This window comes from Mytilus californianus, unplaced genomic scaffold (genome assembly GCF_021869535.1).
Source record: "Mytilus californianus isolate M0D057914Y unplaced genomic scaffold, xbMytCali1.0.p SCAF_13, whole genome shotgun sequence".
Lineage (NCBI taxonomy): Eukaryota > Metazoa > Mollusca > Bivalvia > Mytilida > Mytilidae > Mytilus > Mytilus californianus.
The window spans coordinates 37,868,746-37,890,482 of record NW_026262615.1 but is presented as its reverse complement, the minus strand read 5'-3'; the positions used below and the strand labels follow the sequence as shown (position 1 = coordinate 37,890,482).

Genomic DNA, 21,737 nt, shown 5'->3' with positions numbered 1-21,737 from the left:
CATTCATTTCTGCGATTATGATATTACCAAATTAAACGTATAACTGGTCTGGACCAGGAGCAACACGACTGCTAAAGCTAGTGGAATAGGAACTAGTTACCATTTTGTTTTTGACCATAATAAGAAAATCATGTACCTCTTAGTTGAAATCTCAAGGAATAAATCAATATATATATATATATATATAATTATACTAACATAGGCAGATTAACAGTAGAAATAAATTGAGGTCAATTGTCAAAACGAGCGTTTCCAAGAGTATGTTCGAACTATTTGTTATTTTCTATTAAAAGAAATTCATAGACTGAAAATTAATTGTTTTTATTTGTGTTGTCATATTAAGTCGTGATGCTAAATCCTTAAACTGAGACTCAAAGATTATTTTATCTTGTAAACAAATGCTTGTCGGACATCTTTTCTATTTGTAAGAATTTACAGTTGTCAGAAATTATCCTTGACTGACATTTGATATAGATCAATGTTTACAATTGCAATAAAATATATTCCGTTTTGTTGAATCATGCAGTATCAAATGTCAAATGCGACATATGGAACTTTGTGAAAGTCATGCTATATTGATAAAAAATATTTACATCAGCAATCATTTTCGGAAATGATTTCGCGATATTAAGTACTTTGCATCAAGCACTTGAGAAACAAACATATTAAAAAAATGCATTGGATATTGCTGTGTGCCTTGTTTTTAGCTGTTAATTGTTCCATAGAAACAGGAAATATAGGTGAGATATTTAGAATACTTTTATTCTTAAACAATTAGCTTTCACAAAGGTGACATCTTAAAAGTTGAAGACTTTTTTAATATTTTGATTAATACCAGAAAACCCTGCTTCATCTAAAAATATTTTATGCGTAAATTATTCAATTATTCAACATGGTATATAGTCTTAATATTACCATGATAAACATTTATAAAATTTGTGCATAATACGTATACACACGACAAGAGGAACATTCAACAGTAAGATATTTAGCAAATCGTATTGAGTTTCGACCTCACTCGTAATACACAAGATGTTCGTTCCTTTGAAATCTACTGCAGAAAATAGTTATTAAAGAATCACATTATAACAGATTGATACAAGTTATTCCTGTTCCTCTTATATATTTCAAATTAAACAAAACGAACAAATCTTTACATGTAAATTGTATAACCTAAATTATTAAATGAAATTGAGAAAAACACTTTACACGCATTTTCTATTTATAAATTGTTATTTTCAATGATTTCCCAGTTCTTCCCTTTTCGCACACATCCACATGTGAACATACATTAATGACAGGGAAACACAGAAAACTGTTTTTGTAGCCAACAACTAGGGGTTAATTCAGCCGTATCTGTCAAACTAGTGACACCCGTCATGCTGTCTTTTTCAGAAGTGCGGAATACTCGAAAATCATCAGAAGAAGATTCCAGAGTAGACGATATTCTGCTTGAATTACAAGGTAAAATTTATTAACTGCTTATGAATACTAATTGGGAGTTTATTATTTTCAATATATAATCAACGGATGAACACAACTCAATACTAACATACACATAAACTTCCATTTAGTAAACAGATAGTTTTTTGTTTAAATAAATGTTTCACTCTGCCAAAAATATGATTCATTCTGACAGATCATTATTTTCTTATCAGCCAATCCATTTTAAAAGGGAAAAAAAAAATCGAAAAAAATGTTATATATATTTGACAACGTTTGACCGATTGATTTGTCTTTTAATTGCTCAACTTAACAATAATTTCTGCACATTTTTGATCGACCTTTATGTATATTTAATAACATAAAAATCAAATGAACAATACATTCTAAAATTTTCAAAATCATCTGAAGCATTTTATTGAAATTCATATGTTGATATCTTGTAACTTCAGGAATATGCTTAACTGAAAGGAATGACAAAACTGCAAAAGAGCTTAAAAGGGATACACAGACTATTCTCAGTAGTAAGTAGAGGTGAACATTCTCAATCTTATGATATGTTAAAAAATAAAAAAAATTGATAGTAACTTTAAAGGACAATTGAGCTAAGGAAACAGTCAATTGAATTGCTGTTGTTATTGAAATATCTATTAAAGGTATACTGTTCATAAATTTTCAAATCTTCTTTTTTATTTCAAGATATGGCAGTGTACAAGGATATCGTCAAACTGAATGCACAACTTAAGACTGAAATTAAGTGGATTCTAAAAGGTACAATACTTTCTTCTTTTGATTTGTGAATACACGCTTTTTTCAATACGCTTGATTCCAATCGTTATCATTCCGTCAAAGTGTTTGGGTTTAGGTGACGTTATTTGACGTCATTTGTGCGTTTTTTTGGCAAAAAAATCTACGTCAGTACGTTGAGCTAAGGGATGAATATTCTAATGGTGATAACTTCCTTATGACTGCTTCGATAACTTTTTTTAAATGATAAAATTGATATATTTCTTAAAGCAGGGTTGGATTATGTACATAAGAATAAAGACAGGTGTTTGAAAAATGTCAAGCAGTCACAATTACTTTATCAGTTCAAAGATGCAGGGATCCAGTTAGCCCATAAAACGTTTAAATGACGTGAGAAATCAGCGTATAGTAAAAGAGTATTTCTGGGAAAGGAAATGATATGAATCAAACGTATTGTTAAGGGATAATTTCGCAGTTACAAACAATAAAAATAACAACACGAATAAGACCTTACAACATGCCAGTACACAATTGAAAATGACATTATTTTCTTGTTTGTCTGTTTTACTAGCAATACAGTTCATTCCTTATTTAAATTGAAGAGGCAAACCCGTGCAAACGAAAGTAATATTCGACCACAAAAATAGAAGAGTACATGTTCAAACTTTGTAATCTACAGATTAAATCCTTGTTGAATACACCTTTAAAATGTTGGAGACTTAGTTTTCAAGATTTTGGATCGCAAAAATATATGGTCAATTATTCCTTTAGTTATTTTATCTAAATTTCAATTTATTTATTGAACCTTTATTTAGTTTTAATATAATACTTCAAAATTGCAAAACCTTTAATAGATAGTCAGAAAATGATAAGTTTAATTCGGTAACAGTCATACTGCGTATCTTATATAATATAGAATATATATATTTTTAATTTAGAATCACGTGGAGAAAAGCAAGTTTCAAGAATATTGAGATTGATAAAACAGGACGTCAAAGGCAAGTAAAGAATAAAATCTAAATAACATGAATAAGATGAAACATAGTTTATTCCGGTCATACATCTTCAAGATAAGGTATATGTTGGGAGGAATTACATTAGAAGTTGGTTTAATTAAATAGCGCAGTGCTTACTTTACACCAATAACAGAACTGTGGAAAGTAATTTATGTTTCGCGTGAGATCTTCAATCCGAAAACAATCAACTCAAATGGATCCAAACAATTGTAAATGAAATTAACGGGCTACCTCAGTACGATTAATTATATGATTTAAAAGGAAAGAACATATAGAAAGAAAAAGATGTGTTATGATCAGGCATGGGGTAATGCAAATTTGTAATTGTAATGCATGGTAATGCATTACATTTTTCCAAGTAATTGCATGTAATGTTAATGCAGCAATTTGTGCATTATATGTAATTGTAATATAATGCATTACTTTAGCAAAAAGTTGTGTAATTTCATGCATTACATGGCATTACATGTCATTACTTTTTTCACATACTACATCTTTAACATATTGTTGGAGTTTTAACTAAACCAAATTTAAGATTTCTTGATATATTAATCATTAGAATATATTCTTTATTTCATCTTATTTCATACATTTTCCTGCATAAAAAGATTGATATATGAAAAGCATAGCTGTATTGTTGTCATAAGATCAAAGAATATCTTTGTTTTGCTTAAATAAAAGATAATTAAACTTTGTTATAAAACACTAATTAGTTTGTTTAACAATCAATATTTTCACCATTTAGACAATTGTTCATTAATTAAGGTCTATGTTTATTTCATAACTAGGGAAGTAATTCACAGTAATTAAATATTTCGTTTAAAATTAAAAAAAAAAAACAACAAAAAATATATTTATAAAAGTAAAGTTAACATTAAGTTAAAATAATTACAAATTGTAAAAGTCAAATTAAATAGACTTTTTACATGTATACTTATATTCAATTCATGAAACAGTTACTGCATATGCTAGAATCTTTTGTGACTTCTAGTTGTTTTTCAAAATGTTTAATTTTTCTATTCACTAATAAAATTTTCAAATGTAATTTGTAAATCAAGGCATTACTTTGCAAAAGTAATTGTAATATAATGCATTACATTGCAATGTAATTCGCCCCATGCCTGGTTATGATTGCCAATAAGACAACTGTCGTCAAGAAACAAAATGACATAGAAGTAGACAATTATAGGTTTTCGTTCGGACTTCAACAATGTGCAGAACCCATACCACATGACAAGTTATTAAAAGCCAAGAAATGACAAATAGTCCATTTGATTACTTAACCTATTGTAATTTTTCATATTATCATTGATTCAGGAATCTGTGGAATGAAATTAACGAAGGATTGTACTGAGCTGAAGAAATATAAATCAGAATCTGGTGTTTACAAGATATATCCCGACAAATCTGAAGTCAAAGTTTATTGTGATATGACAACAGATGCTGGAGGTTGGACTGTGAGTTTCAAAATATTCATAACACAGTTTGAAATATTTTTATTCGTCATTGATTACCCATTGTGAGATCGACTCTAAAATTCATTTACTATTATGTTAATTGAGTTACGTAATAACAAAATGATTTACACCGTTAAGGTTCAAAGCGGGACAAGAAACGTCTTAATATACTCCGGTTGATTCCTAAACATATTCTAAATTTTCTTTGTACTATCCAATCACTTAACTAGACACCTTTGTAATCCGTAATGTATTTGGTTTTATATTTCTTTTACTTACGAACCCGAGGAACCTGAATAAGTTTTTATTTAATATCCATTGCTCTGAAACCGTTGATATTGCACAAAACTGAGTAAATATCTCAACGGGTCGTTGCTGAAATCTCCGAAAGTGTTTCTTATAGGCAACTAATCAACCTTTTACATTTCTTTTACATTAACGATACCAATTTTTCTGCATCAGATGCTCATTTCAACAACCCAAGTCTCTTTAGAAATGGCTGAGGCCAAAATATTTGAAATACAAAACTTATTTAACAAACTGATGAGCCTATAAACCAAAACGGACACAAGGTATAGACATACAAAAACTACGAAATATGTTTTAGTATTCATTAAGGATAATATACTCCAACTTAAACACTTGGTGTTTTTAGGCTTTTTGTGCGCTTTTAAATGTATTAAGAAGATTTCTATGCGCAAATTGTTAATTATTTTTGCAGAACGTCCATGCCAATACATTCTGAATTCAAGTATGAACCTCCCTTAGTCATGTTAGTAAAAGGCAAGTAAATTAAATCAATGCGCCAATGGTTATCAAATCAGAATCATTGATGCAAAATAATTGCATTAGAATTTGAGTTTTACCTGATTTTATCATTCAATCAAGTAAACTATTTGATATATGTATCTTTTAGATTATCCAAAGACGATTAGATGGATCAGTTGATTTCCAAAGAACATGGACAGATTACGAGAACGGATTTGGGAATCTTAACGGTGAATACTGGTTGGGTAAGTAGTGTAAATGAGTTAAAATATATATATTTCCGTAGTTAGGGCCTAATCGCATAATCAGATCATACCGTCTATGTCACAAACACAATAGGTAAATCAATCTATTGTAACACGCTGGATGGGGACGATTGTCACAAATGTATGATTTAGAAAATGATAAGGATAAAAGATCAAAGATGCGTTATCAAATTTCCACAATATATTTGAATTGAAAAGAAGTATTAAAAAATTATGTAAGGTCGACGAAGAAAAAGTACAATTGTTAACCTGATATAATATGATTTGGCTTTGTTCTGTTCCAAATACAATTATCGTTATTATAATGTATGATTTTAGAGTCATTACTTAGCTGCTGAAATTGCAAAATGATAAGAACTTCATAAAGCCTTTCAAAATGATGCTAATTGTATTGATTAATGACAAGGCTAATATAATCTGGTTATTTTAGTGAGGAAAGTTGACTTCTGATTTGACGGTACTGTCACAAACATTTTGCAATTTACCTGTTTGACCAAGAATGAGAAATTACACAGAGCATTAGGACAAACTTGATATAAACAACAGCCTTACACAAAAAATATTTTAATACAACAACGTTTGTGTAAAGTTCATCTCGAAGCAAAATGTATTTTTTGGTGAAACTGTTGTTCTTATCTAAGTATAAGTGACAATATTTATAAATGGCTGTTTTGGTATTTTTTAGTGGTTTGCATTAAATTTTTTTAGGCCTATTACAGATAGCCCTTCGCCTCATTGCACAGCTGTCATTTTCATATCTGTACATAATCTTTAATTATAAAAGTATATATCAAAAGAATGAAAAAAAACAGAGAAAATATCACAAACGACAATTCTGATCAAAACAGACAACTGTATGAAAAAAGCAACACACAAAAACAAAAACAGCACACACACACATCAACCCATCACAAAGTCAGCAGACATTTTTAAATAGGACAATGCGACCCCAAACAGTAACTCAGGAGAAATTCGGGTGCAGCAGAAAGTTGCTGGGATATTATTGACAACCGTTGTGTTACTTTTTGAAGTTAAAAATGCGGTGATAATTCACATTTCGTGTTATCTCAGTAGATAAAACAGGAAGGGATTTTGGCTACAAGTTGTGAAGCATATATATACAGTCATCTGTAACGAAAATGTTCAATAAATCATGATTGCGTCCGTACACTAATTGAACGGATAATTTATGTTGTCACTTTAAGGTGACAACATTAATCTCTTTTCTGCATTCTACAAATTTAGTCTTTTATATGTATTAAAGGAAACAAACACATTCACAGCCTGACATCCAGTGGTAGATATGAACTGAGAATAGATCTGAAGGACAGTTCTAATACGAAGAAGTATGCTTTGTATAAAACGTTTGTGATAGGCGATGCAGCGTCCAAGTACAAATTGACAATTGGGAGTTACAGTGGAAATGCAGGTAAGAAACAAATTGTGTAATTAAATCAACCGTACTGTAGAATTATACAAAATCAGTATACAAATAGCATGAAACTAATTTTAGTGTGCATGATCTATCTGTCTGAAACACATGGTACGCTGTAGAATAAAACTATTTGTTGCGTAAAACACTAGAGCAACATTTGCCAATGTAGATACTACTTTCATTGTTATCAACATTGGTAAATTAGAAAAGAAAGTAGCTGAAGCGAACACATGTTACTGTTTATCCTATTTGTGGTAATATCCATTTGACGTGGCTCGGTACTTATACATCCCGTCATTGTGTTATTGTGCTATGGTAATTTTAGGATTCTTGTCTTTCGTTTTTGCTAATTTGCTTTGTCTATATGCCTTTTTGTTTTTCTTTGTTAACATATTTGTTTGTTTTATAGTGAATAAGTTTACAAGTACAAAAAAAAATGTAAACAAAATGTTGACTGCTGTAACCCTATTTTTGACATTTTTACCTATTATTTAGACATAAGAAGAAGTGGTATGAGTGGCAATGAGACAACATTCCATCCAAGTCACAATTTGTAAAAGTAATCCATTATAGGTCAAAGTACGGCCTTCAACACGGAGCATAGGCTCACACCGACCTGTAAGCTATGTCTGTTTGTTTTGTTCACACTTTATTGTCAATATAAATAATTTTTATGATAATGACTTACAAGAGAGAGATTTAGCTAGCTGTAAAACCAGGTTTCCACCATTTTCCACATAAGGAAATGCCTGTACCAAGTCAGGAATATGACATTTGTTATCCACTCGTTTGATGTATTTGAGCTTTTGATATTGCCATTTGATATTTTCCTATTTCAATTTTCCTCGGAGCTCGGTATTTTTGATATTTTATTTTTTATGTAGTCTCAACTATGTTCACAACATTTTTAATATCTTCCCATCAAACATGCATGCATGAAATTAACAATACGTCAGCATTCATATTTGAAGGATACTCACGACAAACATTTTTGTATTTGAATTAAAAAAAAGGCCAATAAATCATTAGGAGAATGCAACTTTCTGTGTGTACTTAAAATCGTGTACACTATTCAATTTTATTGAATGAAGATATTCGCTGGATTATAGATTATACGACTCCTATGTCATTTCAAAATGTCAACTTTGTAACTAAAATTCATCACGAAGATTCGAAAACATTATAGGAAAGGGGAATTGCTAGCACACTTCAGTTAGAATACATTGTGTGTTATAAATATCCTGTTTCAAATATGGTCGCCATGTTAAACTAAAACGAAAACTAACAAAAACTCTTTACTATATGAACATTAAACCTTTAAAAAATTCTATCTTTTATTAATTTATCTAGGTGAATATAAATGCTAATTTAAATGAGCTATCATTGTACTATTTTTTGTTAATAAAGGTGATAACATGGCTTACCATAATGGAATGAAGTTCTCAACGACCGACCAGGATAATGATGAATCTGGAGGAGTGTGTGTAACGACTGGGGGACCATGGTGGCATAAAAGCTGTAAATACAGTGGCCTTAACGGGAAATTCAACAACATGTATTGGTATAAAATTAGCAGCAACATAGCCAAAACGTCAGTAATGATGATACGAAAACTTTAATTGTTTATAAAAGAAATAAATCTACATGCATAAATCAATTTCTGTGTTTACATTTTGGTTGTTGGAGGTTCATGAAGGTTTGGAAGAATGCCATCGCTCAAATCAGATACAAATTTAAGAGAAATTGATGACAGGACAGTTTAAAAACAAAAATATTGAAGATTAGAAGTCCTTTTTATCATAAGATTCTTAATTAACGATTCTTCACGAATAGAAGAAAACATCAACATATTGACCATTATAGCTATGTCGTCATTTGTCTTATGGCATTAGTAATGGTGAACAGTTGTCATCAATTGGCGTCCAAATATAATCTTCGTCTAAAATGTTATGGCAAAATACAAATTACAAGAAAATAGCTTGAATCATCCTTCGGGTATCTGTAAGACGTTTATAATTTTTACTGCAATCATGACTATGACCCCTTAAAGTGGAACATTGGGGACAAATTATTTCGTTTTCACATATTCTGAAAAATCGTCCCTTCAAAACGGACAATTGATCGTCAGTTGCTCTCAAACTATTATTTTATCTATTTTTGCATAGATATCATTTTGAAAACTATAAACCGGAATAAGGAATTTTTAACAACAAATTAGTATTCAAGAAAGAAACGTATTAACATTGGTATGATGAAAATTGTGACTTGGGGAAACTATGAACAATAATCAGCAAGACCAGATAAACAAATAAGTCAACAACACTGAAATAGTCGATCAAATGCTTATTGCTTTTATGTAACACATTTACCCAAAAGTTGCATTGGTTTCGCCATCATCTACATTTGATGACATTAAAACATATTGCAACTACAGATAGCTTACATTTTCAGCACAAAAATTCCTACAAATGTGAAATCACATTTGAAATTGTATAAGAACTCCTTATAGAAACACAAAAGGTCAACTTATGGTATTCAGTTATAAAGAATATTCGAAACAATTTGTAAATCGGACATGATGATAGTCTACAAAATCATTGAACATATTAAATAGAGACTCCCAATGATCTGCAATTAATATCAAACGAAAACACACAGGTAAAAAAGGTGTTTCTTAATAAATTGTTACGTTAGTTATGATATATCTACACTACTAAAATAACGATGTCCAATTTGTTAGCCGGCATGACAAAAACGACGAATCAAAGAATTCAACTTTATAAAGAACTAATATAGGACAATGGTGTTGTTTAAAAATTACACCATTCCAGGTTCTTTTGTTTTCCACATAATTAATTGTACAAGTGATTAACAAGTTCCGGGTCGAATCCATACCGATACTGTTGTTTCCGTTAACTATTACGCTTTGTACATCCCTCCTCTATCAGGTGAACTTTGAAATCCTCCAGTAGTTGTTTTATATGTATATTACATTATAGTACACTAACTATCAAGTCTGTTTTCTCCCATTTCAATACGACTATTGGTTAATAAGTACAAAAATTCATTTAAAAAGCTGAGAAAAATGAAACTCTTACAATCAGCATGACGTTTCAGATGACAATACGAACACTAAAATTCCAGGCTAAAATTAAGGTATATGTACTTTAATTCAGTCACCGACCCGCAATGTCACGGGTGTGTTCTAGTGTTATACTAAGTTTGATTAATAAGAAGTATATAATGATATTATTATTTTTTTCTACGAATCTTTTATTCAAAAATATTTCAATGCGCAATACAGGATCGCCTTACTATTCGCACGCACCTGAGATCTCCTCGTTTTAGTGGGATTCGTGTTGCTCAGTCTTTGGTTTCCTATATTATGTTTTATATACTGTTGTTTGTTATTTCACATGTTGGTGGTTAGATTGGTGCAAAAAGAAGCCAGTGTATGTTCATATTGGTATACCGTAATCCTGAAATTTATCATTTGAGTTATTCCATCCCACAAAATAGTGTGTCACAATGGATCAATTTTATAAAAGATGAATTGTTTGTTCACTACAAACTCGCGTTAATACAATCTTCAAACATAGGATTGCATCACCTTTTTTTCTATTTTGTTACGTTCAATGTCTTTAAATTTTCTAAACATTTTTCGGTTCTCAATATTTTTTGATACTTTCAAAAATTGGATTTCAATTTGCTCGTTAATAAAAAAAGCTACCGTGCGTTCAAAGACCTTTATTCGATGAATCATCTTCAGAAATGCTCAAAACAACTTCCTTATGACTGCTTCGATAACTTTTTTTAAATGATAAAATTGATATATTTCTAAAAGCAGGGTTGGATTATGTACATAAGAATAAAGACAGGTGTTTGAAAAATGTCAAGCAGTCACAATTACTTTATCAGTTCAAAGATGCAGGGATCCAGTTAGCCCATAAAACGTTTAAATGACGTGAGAAATCAGCGTATAGTAAAAGAGTATTTCTGGGAAAGGAAATGATATGGATCAAACGTATTGTTAAGGGATAATTTCGCAGTTACAAACAATAAAAATAACAACACGAATAAGACCTTACAACATGCCAGTACACAATTGAAAATGACATTATTTTCTTGTTTCTCTGTTTTACTAGCAATACAGTTCATTCCTTATTTAACCCGTGCAAACGAAAGTAATATCCGACCACAAAAATAGAAGAGTACATGTTCAAACTTTGTAATCTACAGATTAAATCCTTGTTGAATACACCTTTAAAATGTTGGAGACTTAGTTTTCAAGATTTTGGATCGCAAAAATATATGGTCAATTATTCCTTTATTTATTTTATCTTAATTTCAATTTATTTACTGAACCTTTATTTAGTTTTAATATAATACTTCAAAATTGCAAAACCTTTAATAAATAGTCAGAAAATGATAAATTTAATTCGGTAACAGTCATACTACGTATCTTATATAATATAGAAGATATATATTTTTAATTTAGAACCACGTGGAGAAAAGCAAGTTTCAAGAATATTGAGATTGATAAAACAGGACGTCAAAGGCAAGTAAAGAATAAAATCTAAATAACATGAATAAGATGAAACATAATTTATTCCGGTCATACATCTTCAAGATAAGGTATATGTTGGGAGAAATTACATTAGAACTTGGTTTAAATAAATAGCGCAGTGCTTACTTTACACCAATAACAGAACTGTGGAAAGTAATTAATGTTTCGCGTGAGATCTTTAATCCGAAAACAATCACCACAAATGGATCCAAACAATTGTAAATGAAATTCACGGGCTACCTCAGTACGATTAATTATATGATTTAAAAGGAAAGAACATATAGAAAGAAAAAGATGTGTTATGATTGCCAATAAGACATATTTCGTCAAGAAACAAAATGACATAGAAGTAGATAACTATAGGTTTTCGTACGGTCTTCAACAATGTGCAGAACCCATACCACATGACAAGTTATTAAAAGCCAAGAAATGACAAATAATCCATTTGATTACTTACACTATTGTAATTTTTCATAATATCATTGATTCAGGAATCTGTGGAATGAAATTAACGAAGGATTGTACTGAGCTGAAGAAATATAAATCAGAATCTGGTGTTTACAAGATATATCCCGACAAATCTGAGGTCAAAGTTTATTGTGATATGACAACAGATGCTGGAGGTTGGACTGTGAGTTTCAAGATATTCATAACACAGTTTGAAATATTTTTATTCGTCATTGATTACCCATTGTGAGATCGACTCTAAAATTCATTTACAATTATGTTAATTCAGTTACGTAATAACAAAATGATTTACACCGTCCAGGTTCAAAGCGGGACAAGAAACATCTAAATATACTCCGGTTGATTCCTAAACATATTCTAAATTTTCTTTGTACTATCCAATCACTTAACTAGACACCTTTGTAATCCGTAATGTATTTGGTTTTATATTTCTTTTTCTTACGAACCCGAGGAACCTGGTGAAGTTTTTATTTAATATCCATTGCTCTGAAATCGTTGATATTGCACAAAACTGAGTAAATATCTCAACGGATCGTTGCTGAAATCTCCGAAAGTGTTTCTTATAGGAAACTAATCAACCTTTTACATTTCTTTTACATTAACGATACCAATTTTCTGCATTAGATGCTTATTTCAACAACTCAAGTCTCTTCAGAAATGGCTGAGGCCAAAATATGTGAAATACAAAGTTTATTTAACAAAATGAAGAGCCTATAAACCAAAACGAACACAAGGTAAAGACATACAAAAACTACGAAATATGTTTTAGTATTCATTAAGTATAATATACTCCAACTTAAACACTTGGTGTTTTTAGGCTTCTTGTGCGCTTTTAAATGTTGCGCAAATTGTTAATTATTTTTGCAGAAAGTCCATGCCAATACATTTTGAATTCAAGTGTAAACCTCCCTTAGTAAAAGGCAAGTAAATTAAATCAATACGCTAATGGTTATCAAATCAGAATCATTGATGCAAAATAATTGCATTAGAATTTGAGTTTTACCTGATTTTTTCATTCAATCGAGTAAACTATTTGATATATGTATCTTTTAGATTATCCAAAGACGATTAGATGGATCAGTTGATTTCCAAAGAACATGGACAGATTACGAGTACGGATTTGGGAATCTTAACGGTGAATACTGGTTGGGTAAGTAGTGTAAATGAGTTAAAATATATGTATTTCCGTAGTTAGGGCCTAATCGCATAATCATATCATAACGTCTATGTCACAAACACATTAGGTAAATCAATCTATTGTAACACGCTGGATGGGGACGATTGTCACAAATGTATGATTTAGAAAATGAAAAGGATAAATGATCAAAGATGCGTTATCAAATTTCCACAATACATTTGAATTGAAAAGAAGTATTAAAAAGTATGTAAGGTCGACGAAGAAAAAGTACAATTGTTAACCTGATATAATATGATTTGGCTTTGTTCTGTTCCAAATACAATTATCGTTATTATAATGTATGATTAGAGTCATTACTTAGCTGCTGAAATTGCAAAATGATAAGAACTTCATAAAGCCTTTCAAAATGATGCTAATTGTATTGATTAATGACAAGGCTAATATAATCAGGTTATTTTAGTGAGGAAAGTTGACTTCTGATTTGACGGTACTGTCAAAAATATTTTGCAATTTACCTGTTTGACCAAGAATGAGAAATTACACAGAGCATTTGGACAAAATTGATATAAACAACAGCCTTACACAAAAAATTTTTTAATACAACAACGTTTGTGTAAGGTTCATCTCGAAGCAAAATGTATTTTTTTGGTGAAACTGTTGTTCTTATCTAAATATAAGTGACAATATTTATAAATAGCTAATTTGGTATTTTTTAGTGGTTTGCATTAAATTTTTTGTGGCCCTATTACATATTGCCCTTCGCCTCATTGCACAGCTGTCATTTTCATATCTGTACATAATCTTTGATTATAAAAGTATATATCAAAAGAATGAGAAAATACAAAGAAAATATCACAAACGACAATTCTGATCAAAACAGACAACTGTATGAAAAAAGCAACACACAAAAACAAAAACAGCACACACACATCAACCCATAACAAAGTCAGCAGACATTTTAAAATAGGACAATGCGACCCCAAACAGTAACTCAGGAGAAATTCGGGTGCAGCAGAAAGTTGCTGAGATATTATTGACAACCGTTGTGTTACTTTTTGAAGTTAAAAATGCGGTGATAATTCACATTTCGTGTTATCTCAGTAGATAAAACAGTAAGGGATTTTGACTACAAGTTGTGAAGCATATATATACAGTCATCTGTCACGAAAATGTTCAATAAATCATGATTGCGTCTGTACACTAATTGAACGGATAATTTATGTTGTCACTTAAAGGTGACAACATTAATCTCTTTTCTGCATTCTACAAATTTAGTCTTTTATATATATTAAAGGAAACAAACACATTCACAGCCTGACATCCAGTGATAGATATGAACTGAGAATAGATCTAAAGGACAGTTCTAATACGAAGAAGTATGCTTTGTATAAAACGTTTATGATAGGCGATGCAGCGTCCAAGTACAAATTGACAATTGGGAGTTACAGTGGAAATGCAGGTAAGAAACAAATGGTGTAATTAAATCAACCGTACTGTAGAATTATACAAAATCAGTATAAAAATAGCATGAAACTAATTTTAGTGTGCATGATCTATCTGTCTGAAACACATGGTACGCTGTAGAATAAAACTATTTGTTGCGTAAAACACTAGAGCAAAATTTGCCAATGTAGATACTACCTTCATTGTTATCAACATTGGTAAATTAGAAAAGAAAGTAGCTGAAGCGAACACATGTTACTGTTTATCCTATTTGTGGTAATATCCATTTGACGTGGCTCGGTACTTATACATCCCGTCATTGTGTTATTGTGCTATGGTAATTTTAGGATTCTTGTCTTTCGTTTTTGCTAATTTGCTTTGTCTATATGCCTTTTTGTTTTTCTTTGTTAACATATTTGTTTGTTTTATAGTGATTAAGTTTACAAGTACAAAAAAAAATGTAAACACAATGTTGACTGCTGTAACCCTATTTTTGACATTTTTACCTATTATTTAGATATAAGAAGAAGTGGTATGAGTGGCAATGAGACAACATTCCATCCAAGTCACAATTTGTAAAAGTAATCCATTATAGGTCAAAGTACGGCCTTCAACACGGAGGATAGGCTCACACCGACCTGTAAGCTATGTCTGTTTGTTTTGTTCACACTTTATTGTCAATATAAATAATTTTTATGAGAATGACTTATAAGAGAGAGATTTAGCTAGCTGTAAAACCAGGTTTAATCCACCATTTTCCACATCAGGAAATGCCTGTACCAAGTCAGGAATATGACATTTGTTATCCACTCGTTTGATGTATTTGAGCTTTTGATATTGCCATTTGATATTTTCCTATTTCAATTTTCCTCGGAGCTCGGTATTTTTGATATTTTACTTTTTATGTAATCTCAACTATGTTCACAACATTTTTAATATCTTCCCATCAAACATGCATGCATGAAATTAACAATACGTCAGCATTCATATTTGAAGGATACTCACGACAAACATTTTTGTATTTGAATTAAAAAAAAAGGCCAATAAATCATTAGGAGAATGCAACTTTCTGTGTGTACTTAAAATCGTGTACACTATTCACTTTTATTGAATGAAGATATTCGCTGGATTATAGATTATACGACTCCTATGTCATTTCAAAATGTCAACCATGTAACTAAAATTCATCACGAAGATTCGAAAACATTATTGGAAAGAAGAATTGCTAGCACACTTCAGTTAGAATACATTGTGTGTTATAAATATCCTGTTTCAAATATGGTCGCCATGTTAAACTAAAACGAAAACTAACAAAAACTCTTTACTATATGAACATTAAATCTTTAAAAAATTCTAACTTTTATTAATTTATCTAGGTGAATATAAATGCTAATTTAAATGAGCTATCATTGTACTATTTTTTGTTAATAAAGGTGATAACATGGCTTACCATAATGGAATGAAGTTCTCAACGACCGACCAGGATAATGATGAATCTGGAGGAGTGTGTGTAACGACTGGGGGACCATGGTGGCATAAAAGCTGTAAATACAGTGGCCTTAACGGGAAATTCAACAACATGTATTGGTATAAAATTAGCAGCAACATAGCCAAAACGTCAGTAATGATGATACGAAAACTTTAATTGTTTATAAAAGAAATAAATCTACATGCATAAATCAATTTCTGTGTTTACATTTTGGTTGTTGGAGGTTCATGAAGGTTTGGAAGAATGCCATCGCTCAAATCAGATACAAATTTAAGAGAAATTGAAGACAGGACAGTTTAAAAACAAAAATATTGAAGATTAGAAGTCCTTTTTATCATAAGATTCTTAATTAACGATTCTTCACGAATAGAAGAAAACATCATATATTGACCATTATAGCTATGTCGTCATTTGTCTTATGGCATTAGTAATGGTGAACAGTTGTCATCAATTGGCGTCCAAATATAATCTTCGTCTAAAATGTTATGGCAAAATACAAATTACAACAAAATAGCTTGAATCATCCTTCGGGTATCTGTAAGACGTTTATAATTTTTACTGCAATCATGACTATGACCCCTTAAAGTGGAACATTGGGGACAAATTGTTTCGTTTTCCCTATGTATAACACATTCTGAAAATCGTCCATTCAAAACGGATAATTGATCGTCAGTTGCTCTCAAACTATTATTTTATCTATTTTTGCATAGATATCATTTTGAAAACTATAAACCGGAATAAGGAATTTTTAACAACAAATTAGTATTCAAGAAAGAAACGTATTGACATTGGTATGATGAAAATTGTGACTTGGGGAAACTATGAACAATAATCAGCAAGACCAGATAAACAAATAAGTCAACAACACTGAAATAGTCGATCAAATGCTTATTGCTTTTATGTAACACATTTACCCAAAAGTTGCATTGGTTTCGCCATCATCTACATTTGATGACATTAAAACATATTGCAACTACAGATAGCTTACATTTTCAGCACAAAAATTCCTACAAATGTGAAATCACATTTGAAATTGTATAAGAACTCCTTATAGAAACACAAAAGGTCAACTTATGGTATTCAGTTATAAAGAATATTCGAAACAATTTGTAAATCGGACATGATGATAGTCTACAAAATCATTGAACATATTAAATAGAGACTCCCAATGATCTGCAATTAATATCAAACGAAAACACACAGGTAAAAAAGGTGTTTCTTAATAAATTGTTACGTTAGTTATGATATATCTACACTACTAAAATAACGATGTCCAATTTGTTAGCCGGCATGACAAAAACGACGAATCAAAGAATTCAACTTTATAAAAAACTAATATAGGACAATGGTGTTGTTTAAAAATTACACCATTCCAGGTTCTTTTGTTTTCCACATAATTAATTGTACAAGTGATTAACAAGTTCCGAGTCGAATCCATACCGATACTGTTGTTTCCGTTAACTATTACGCTCTGTACATCCCTCCTCTATCAGGGGAACTTGGAAATCCTCCAGTAGTTGTTTTATATGTATATTACATTATAGTACACTAACTATCAAGTCTGTTTTCTCCCATTTCAATACCACTATTAATATTGGTTAATAAGTACAAAAATTCATTTAAAAAGCTGAGAAAAATGAAACTCTTACAATCAGCATGACGTTTCAGATGACAATACGAACACTAAAATTCCAGGCTAAAATTAAGGTATATGTACTTTAATTCAGTCACCGACCCGCAATGTCACGGGTGTGTTCTAGTGTTATACTAAGTTTGATTAATAAGAAGTATATAATGATATTATTATTTTTTTCTACGAATCTTTTATTCAAAAATATTTCAATGCGCAATACAGGATCGCCTTACTATTCGCACGCACCTGAGATCTCCTCGTTTTTGTGGGATTCGTGTTGCTCAGTCTTTGGTTTCCTATATTATGTTTTATATACTGTTGTTTGTTATTTCACATGTTGGTGGTTAGATTGGTGCAAAAAGAAGCCAGTGTATGTTGATATTGGTATACCGTAATCCTGAAATTTATCATTTGAGTTATTCCATCCCACAAAATAGTGTGTCACAATGGATCAATTTTATAAAAGATGAATTGTTTGTTCACTACAAACTCGCGTTAATACAATCTTCAAACATAGGATTCCATCACCTTTTTTTCTATTTTGTTACGTTCAATGTCTTTAAATTTTCTAAACATTTTTCGGTTCTCAATATTTTTTGATACTTTCAAAAATTGGATTTCAATTTGCTCGTTAATAAAAAAAGCTACCGTGCGTTCAAAGACCTTTATTCGATGAATCATCTTCAGAAATGCTCAAAACAAACGTTTCAGAGCCAACGAAGCATAAATACACATACATATATACATAATTAGATGTATCTGTAATACCTGAATACATGAATATTGACAATTGCTTTGTCTTTGTTTTTGAAGAACTATATTTTGCAAAAACGGCTTCTAAAACACAAACACAAATTTAGTCTACCAAAATAACTGAATTAAGTCAGTAAGGGATGGACAGACATCTGATTACTTATATTACTAGTACCTGTGTCGATTTATTAGTAGTGTTCTTATTATTTGAGTGACATAGAAGCGTAAAATGCATCTATAAAATGGTTAAAACATCAAATATATCAGTGATATTAAGATTGTTAAACCCTTAACCTAGGTTTTTCTCCCTTTAACACAGAATACACAAATTACCTGTATATAAAATGTTCTAGAGTACTATAATACAAGCAGCATAATAACATGAATAAGCTCAATTTTTGTTATTGTGACTATACAAAAGATAAACAAAATTGCGTTGGACACACTCGCTGTCATACTTATATGTATTTTCCTGTACTTAAAGTTATGAGAGGTGGTACATATATCCTTACCACTTTACACTGTGTACATTTACGTTAGATGGAAATGGTAATATATTATTCCACATTAATAACTTGTGTCCAAAAATATGTGCAGCATAATGATTATATTTTTGTGAAAATTTAATGATAGTAAATATGGATTGTTTTTTGTTTGTTAAAAAATAATCACAGAAGTAAGGGAACAAACATTTAACTTCAAGGGGTGGGGGCATGTTTATTTCCTAAAAAATATTCTGATCCCAAACTTGATGAAAAAAAATATTCTGGTCATGCAGATGAAAAAAAAATATTCTGAATCCAGATTTTCCCAATACCTTATAGTGTTAAATTTTGAAAAGAATGAATTGATTGATAGCGTCCCCCCCCAAAAAAAAAATGTTTTGACTCAGAAAAAAAACCATACCCCCCCCCCTTTTGAAGCTAAATGATTGCTCTCTAACGAAGCTTTCTTTTGATTAAGGTAATATTTGCTCTGTCGTCAAATGTCAAAATCAGAAGCTCAAATACATCAAACGAATGGAAAACTATTGTCATATTCTTAACTTGGTACAGGCATTTCCTTATGTAGAAGATGGTGTATTAAACCTGGTTTTATAGCTAGCGAAACCTCTCACTTGTAGGACAGTTGCTGAAAATTCCATTATATTGACAACAATGTGTGAGCAAAACAAGGATACATAATAGGTAAAAATTTCCAAATTGGGGTATAGCAGTTAACATTGTAATATCATCTTCATCAATATAATACAAATAAGTATTTCAACAAAGAAAAATACATGATATATAGACACTCTATAGACAAAGTATAAATAACAAAACCGAAAGACAAGAATACAAAATTGACCATAACACAATAACACAATGGCGGGATGTGTAAGTACCTAGCAACGCCTAAAGTATTTTACCAAAAAATGGAGTAAAAAGTAAAGCTTAAAGATATACAAGGACAAATAAAAAGAACACTATAACACGTATTTAAGATAATGAAAAAAAAAACGTCAGTACCTAGAATATATACTTCAAGACCATCGTGTATTATATTTCAGAGAAAGCTAACAGTTTTAATCATTTAGTCACAGTTCAAGTAAGTTTATCTAGCATATTTATATTTATATTTTTCATTACAGAAGAATGTTTATTTGAGTTCCCAGAATTCATTTGCTCAACCCTCCCTTAAGCCAGTGGTATAATACCGTATTCATTCATCTAAGAGTATACACTGACGATTGTATAAACTACCACTTACGATTAACTTTTTAAATAATGATTATTGCTTCATATTAAATGGTTATTTTATTTTGTATTTATATAAACAAAATACATCAATAATGCACATGAAATATATAAAATAGTGTACTAATTGGTAACAATGTAGTAAGAGTTGTTTGGGTATGAGTTGGCAAAGATACGAGTTGACTTGGATTTTTCAAACGCTTCCATTTATATCAATGAATGCCTCACTGTGGCCTATACATGTTGTGTGCATCGTTATCTTTTGTCCACTGCTTGATCAGCTTAACATTCTGGAGACCATCCCCTGTTTTGTTGGTGCATGTGTTTTGTAGTTTTTTAATACTTTGCAGTGTATAAAAAGAACACTTCATAGATACCAGGGATAAAATTATGTACGCTAGACACACGTTTCGTCCTTAAAAGACTCATCAGTGACGCTTGAATCAAAAAGCTAAAAAGTTTGTAGACTGCTGTTTGTCCTTTTGTTGTTTTTTTTCTCGATTTTTTGTCTTGAGCTGTCAGATATTCTTGGATTTTTATTGTCCCTTTGGTATCTTTTTCCTTTTTTATCGAAAGTTGTCTCACAGTCAATTATACCACATCTCTTTATGTTCATGTTAGATATCTACAATAAACTATATGACACAATAAACTTGAAAATTAAACCATTGGTTTTATCTTACTTTGGAATTTGAACCAAAGATGAAAAACGGGACACTCCTTAAATTTATCCAAATAACGCTAGTGTCCTAACACACAACGTTATTAGTTACTGATGTAATAATCAATAAAATACCTCTTTAACTTCTAATTTATCAGCAATCAAACATAAGTTTCAGTTGATTTGATTCTTACTACTCTATGAGTGGTATACTAAAACATTCCAAAGATCTCTTAGAGAACATATAATATAAGTCTCCCTCCTCTTTTGATTTCTGTCCTCTTTACTCTTCATGATTAGAAATTAACAGTTTACAAAATTTGAATGTTTCGCAATACTAATGATTTTCTTTCCCAGAAATAGATTACCTAAGTAGTATTTGACAAAACCTTTCGGAATTTTAGGTCCTCAATGTTCTTCAACATGGTACTTTAATTTGCTTTTCTAACATTTATGATTCGACCGTCTGGCGTACAAAATTTTAATCCTGGTATCTATGATGAATTTATTTTTATAACGTATAGCTTATTCGAAACTTAAAGATATATCAGTTTAGACAAAGAAAATTATTCCAACTTTTTTTCATACAAAAGTGACCAACTTCTGTACAGTTATAATGTTTTAGAAATGGACAAATCCTGCTTTGTAAAAAACCTCTCTGATTCAATTAAATATAATCTCTGAAACTGACTTCATCAATTGCTTGATTTTTGACTG

At 30.6% G+C, this 21,737-nt stretch overlaps 1 protein-coding gene across 6 annotated transcripts; it reads left to right on the top strand.

Annotated features, from left to right (window-relative positions):
- The first annotated feature begins 615 nt into the window (after window positions 1-615).
- LOC127723619 (fibrinogen-like protein A) lies at window positions 616-16,431 on the top strand. Of its 6 annotated transcripts, none has more exons than XM_052230325.1 (9): window positions 616-740; window positions 1,396-1,464; window positions 1,896-1,967; window positions 2,143-2,214; window positions 11,631-11,690; window positions 12,191-12,330; window positions 13,221-13,317; window positions 14,600-14,764; window positions 16,182-16,431. In XM_052230325.1, exons 1-9 carry the CDS (start codon window positions 674-676, stop codon window positions 16,391-16,393), a joined length of 954 nt encoding a protein of 317 aa, XP_052086285.1. In that variant the 5' UTR covers window positions 616-673; the 3' UTR covers window positions 16,394-16,431. The 6 variants fall into 6 exon arrangements, with proteins under 6 accessions (XP_052086285.1, XP_052086283.1, XP_052086284.1 ...); XM_052230323.1 differs by lacking the exon at window positions 11,631-11,690 and adding an exon at window positions 3,129-3,188; XM_052230324.1 differs by lacking the exons at window positions 11,631-11,690; window positions 12,191-12,330 and adding exons at window positions 3,129-3,188; window positions 4,524-4,663.
- The last annotated feature ends 5,306 nt before the right edge of the window (window positions 16,432-21,737 follow it).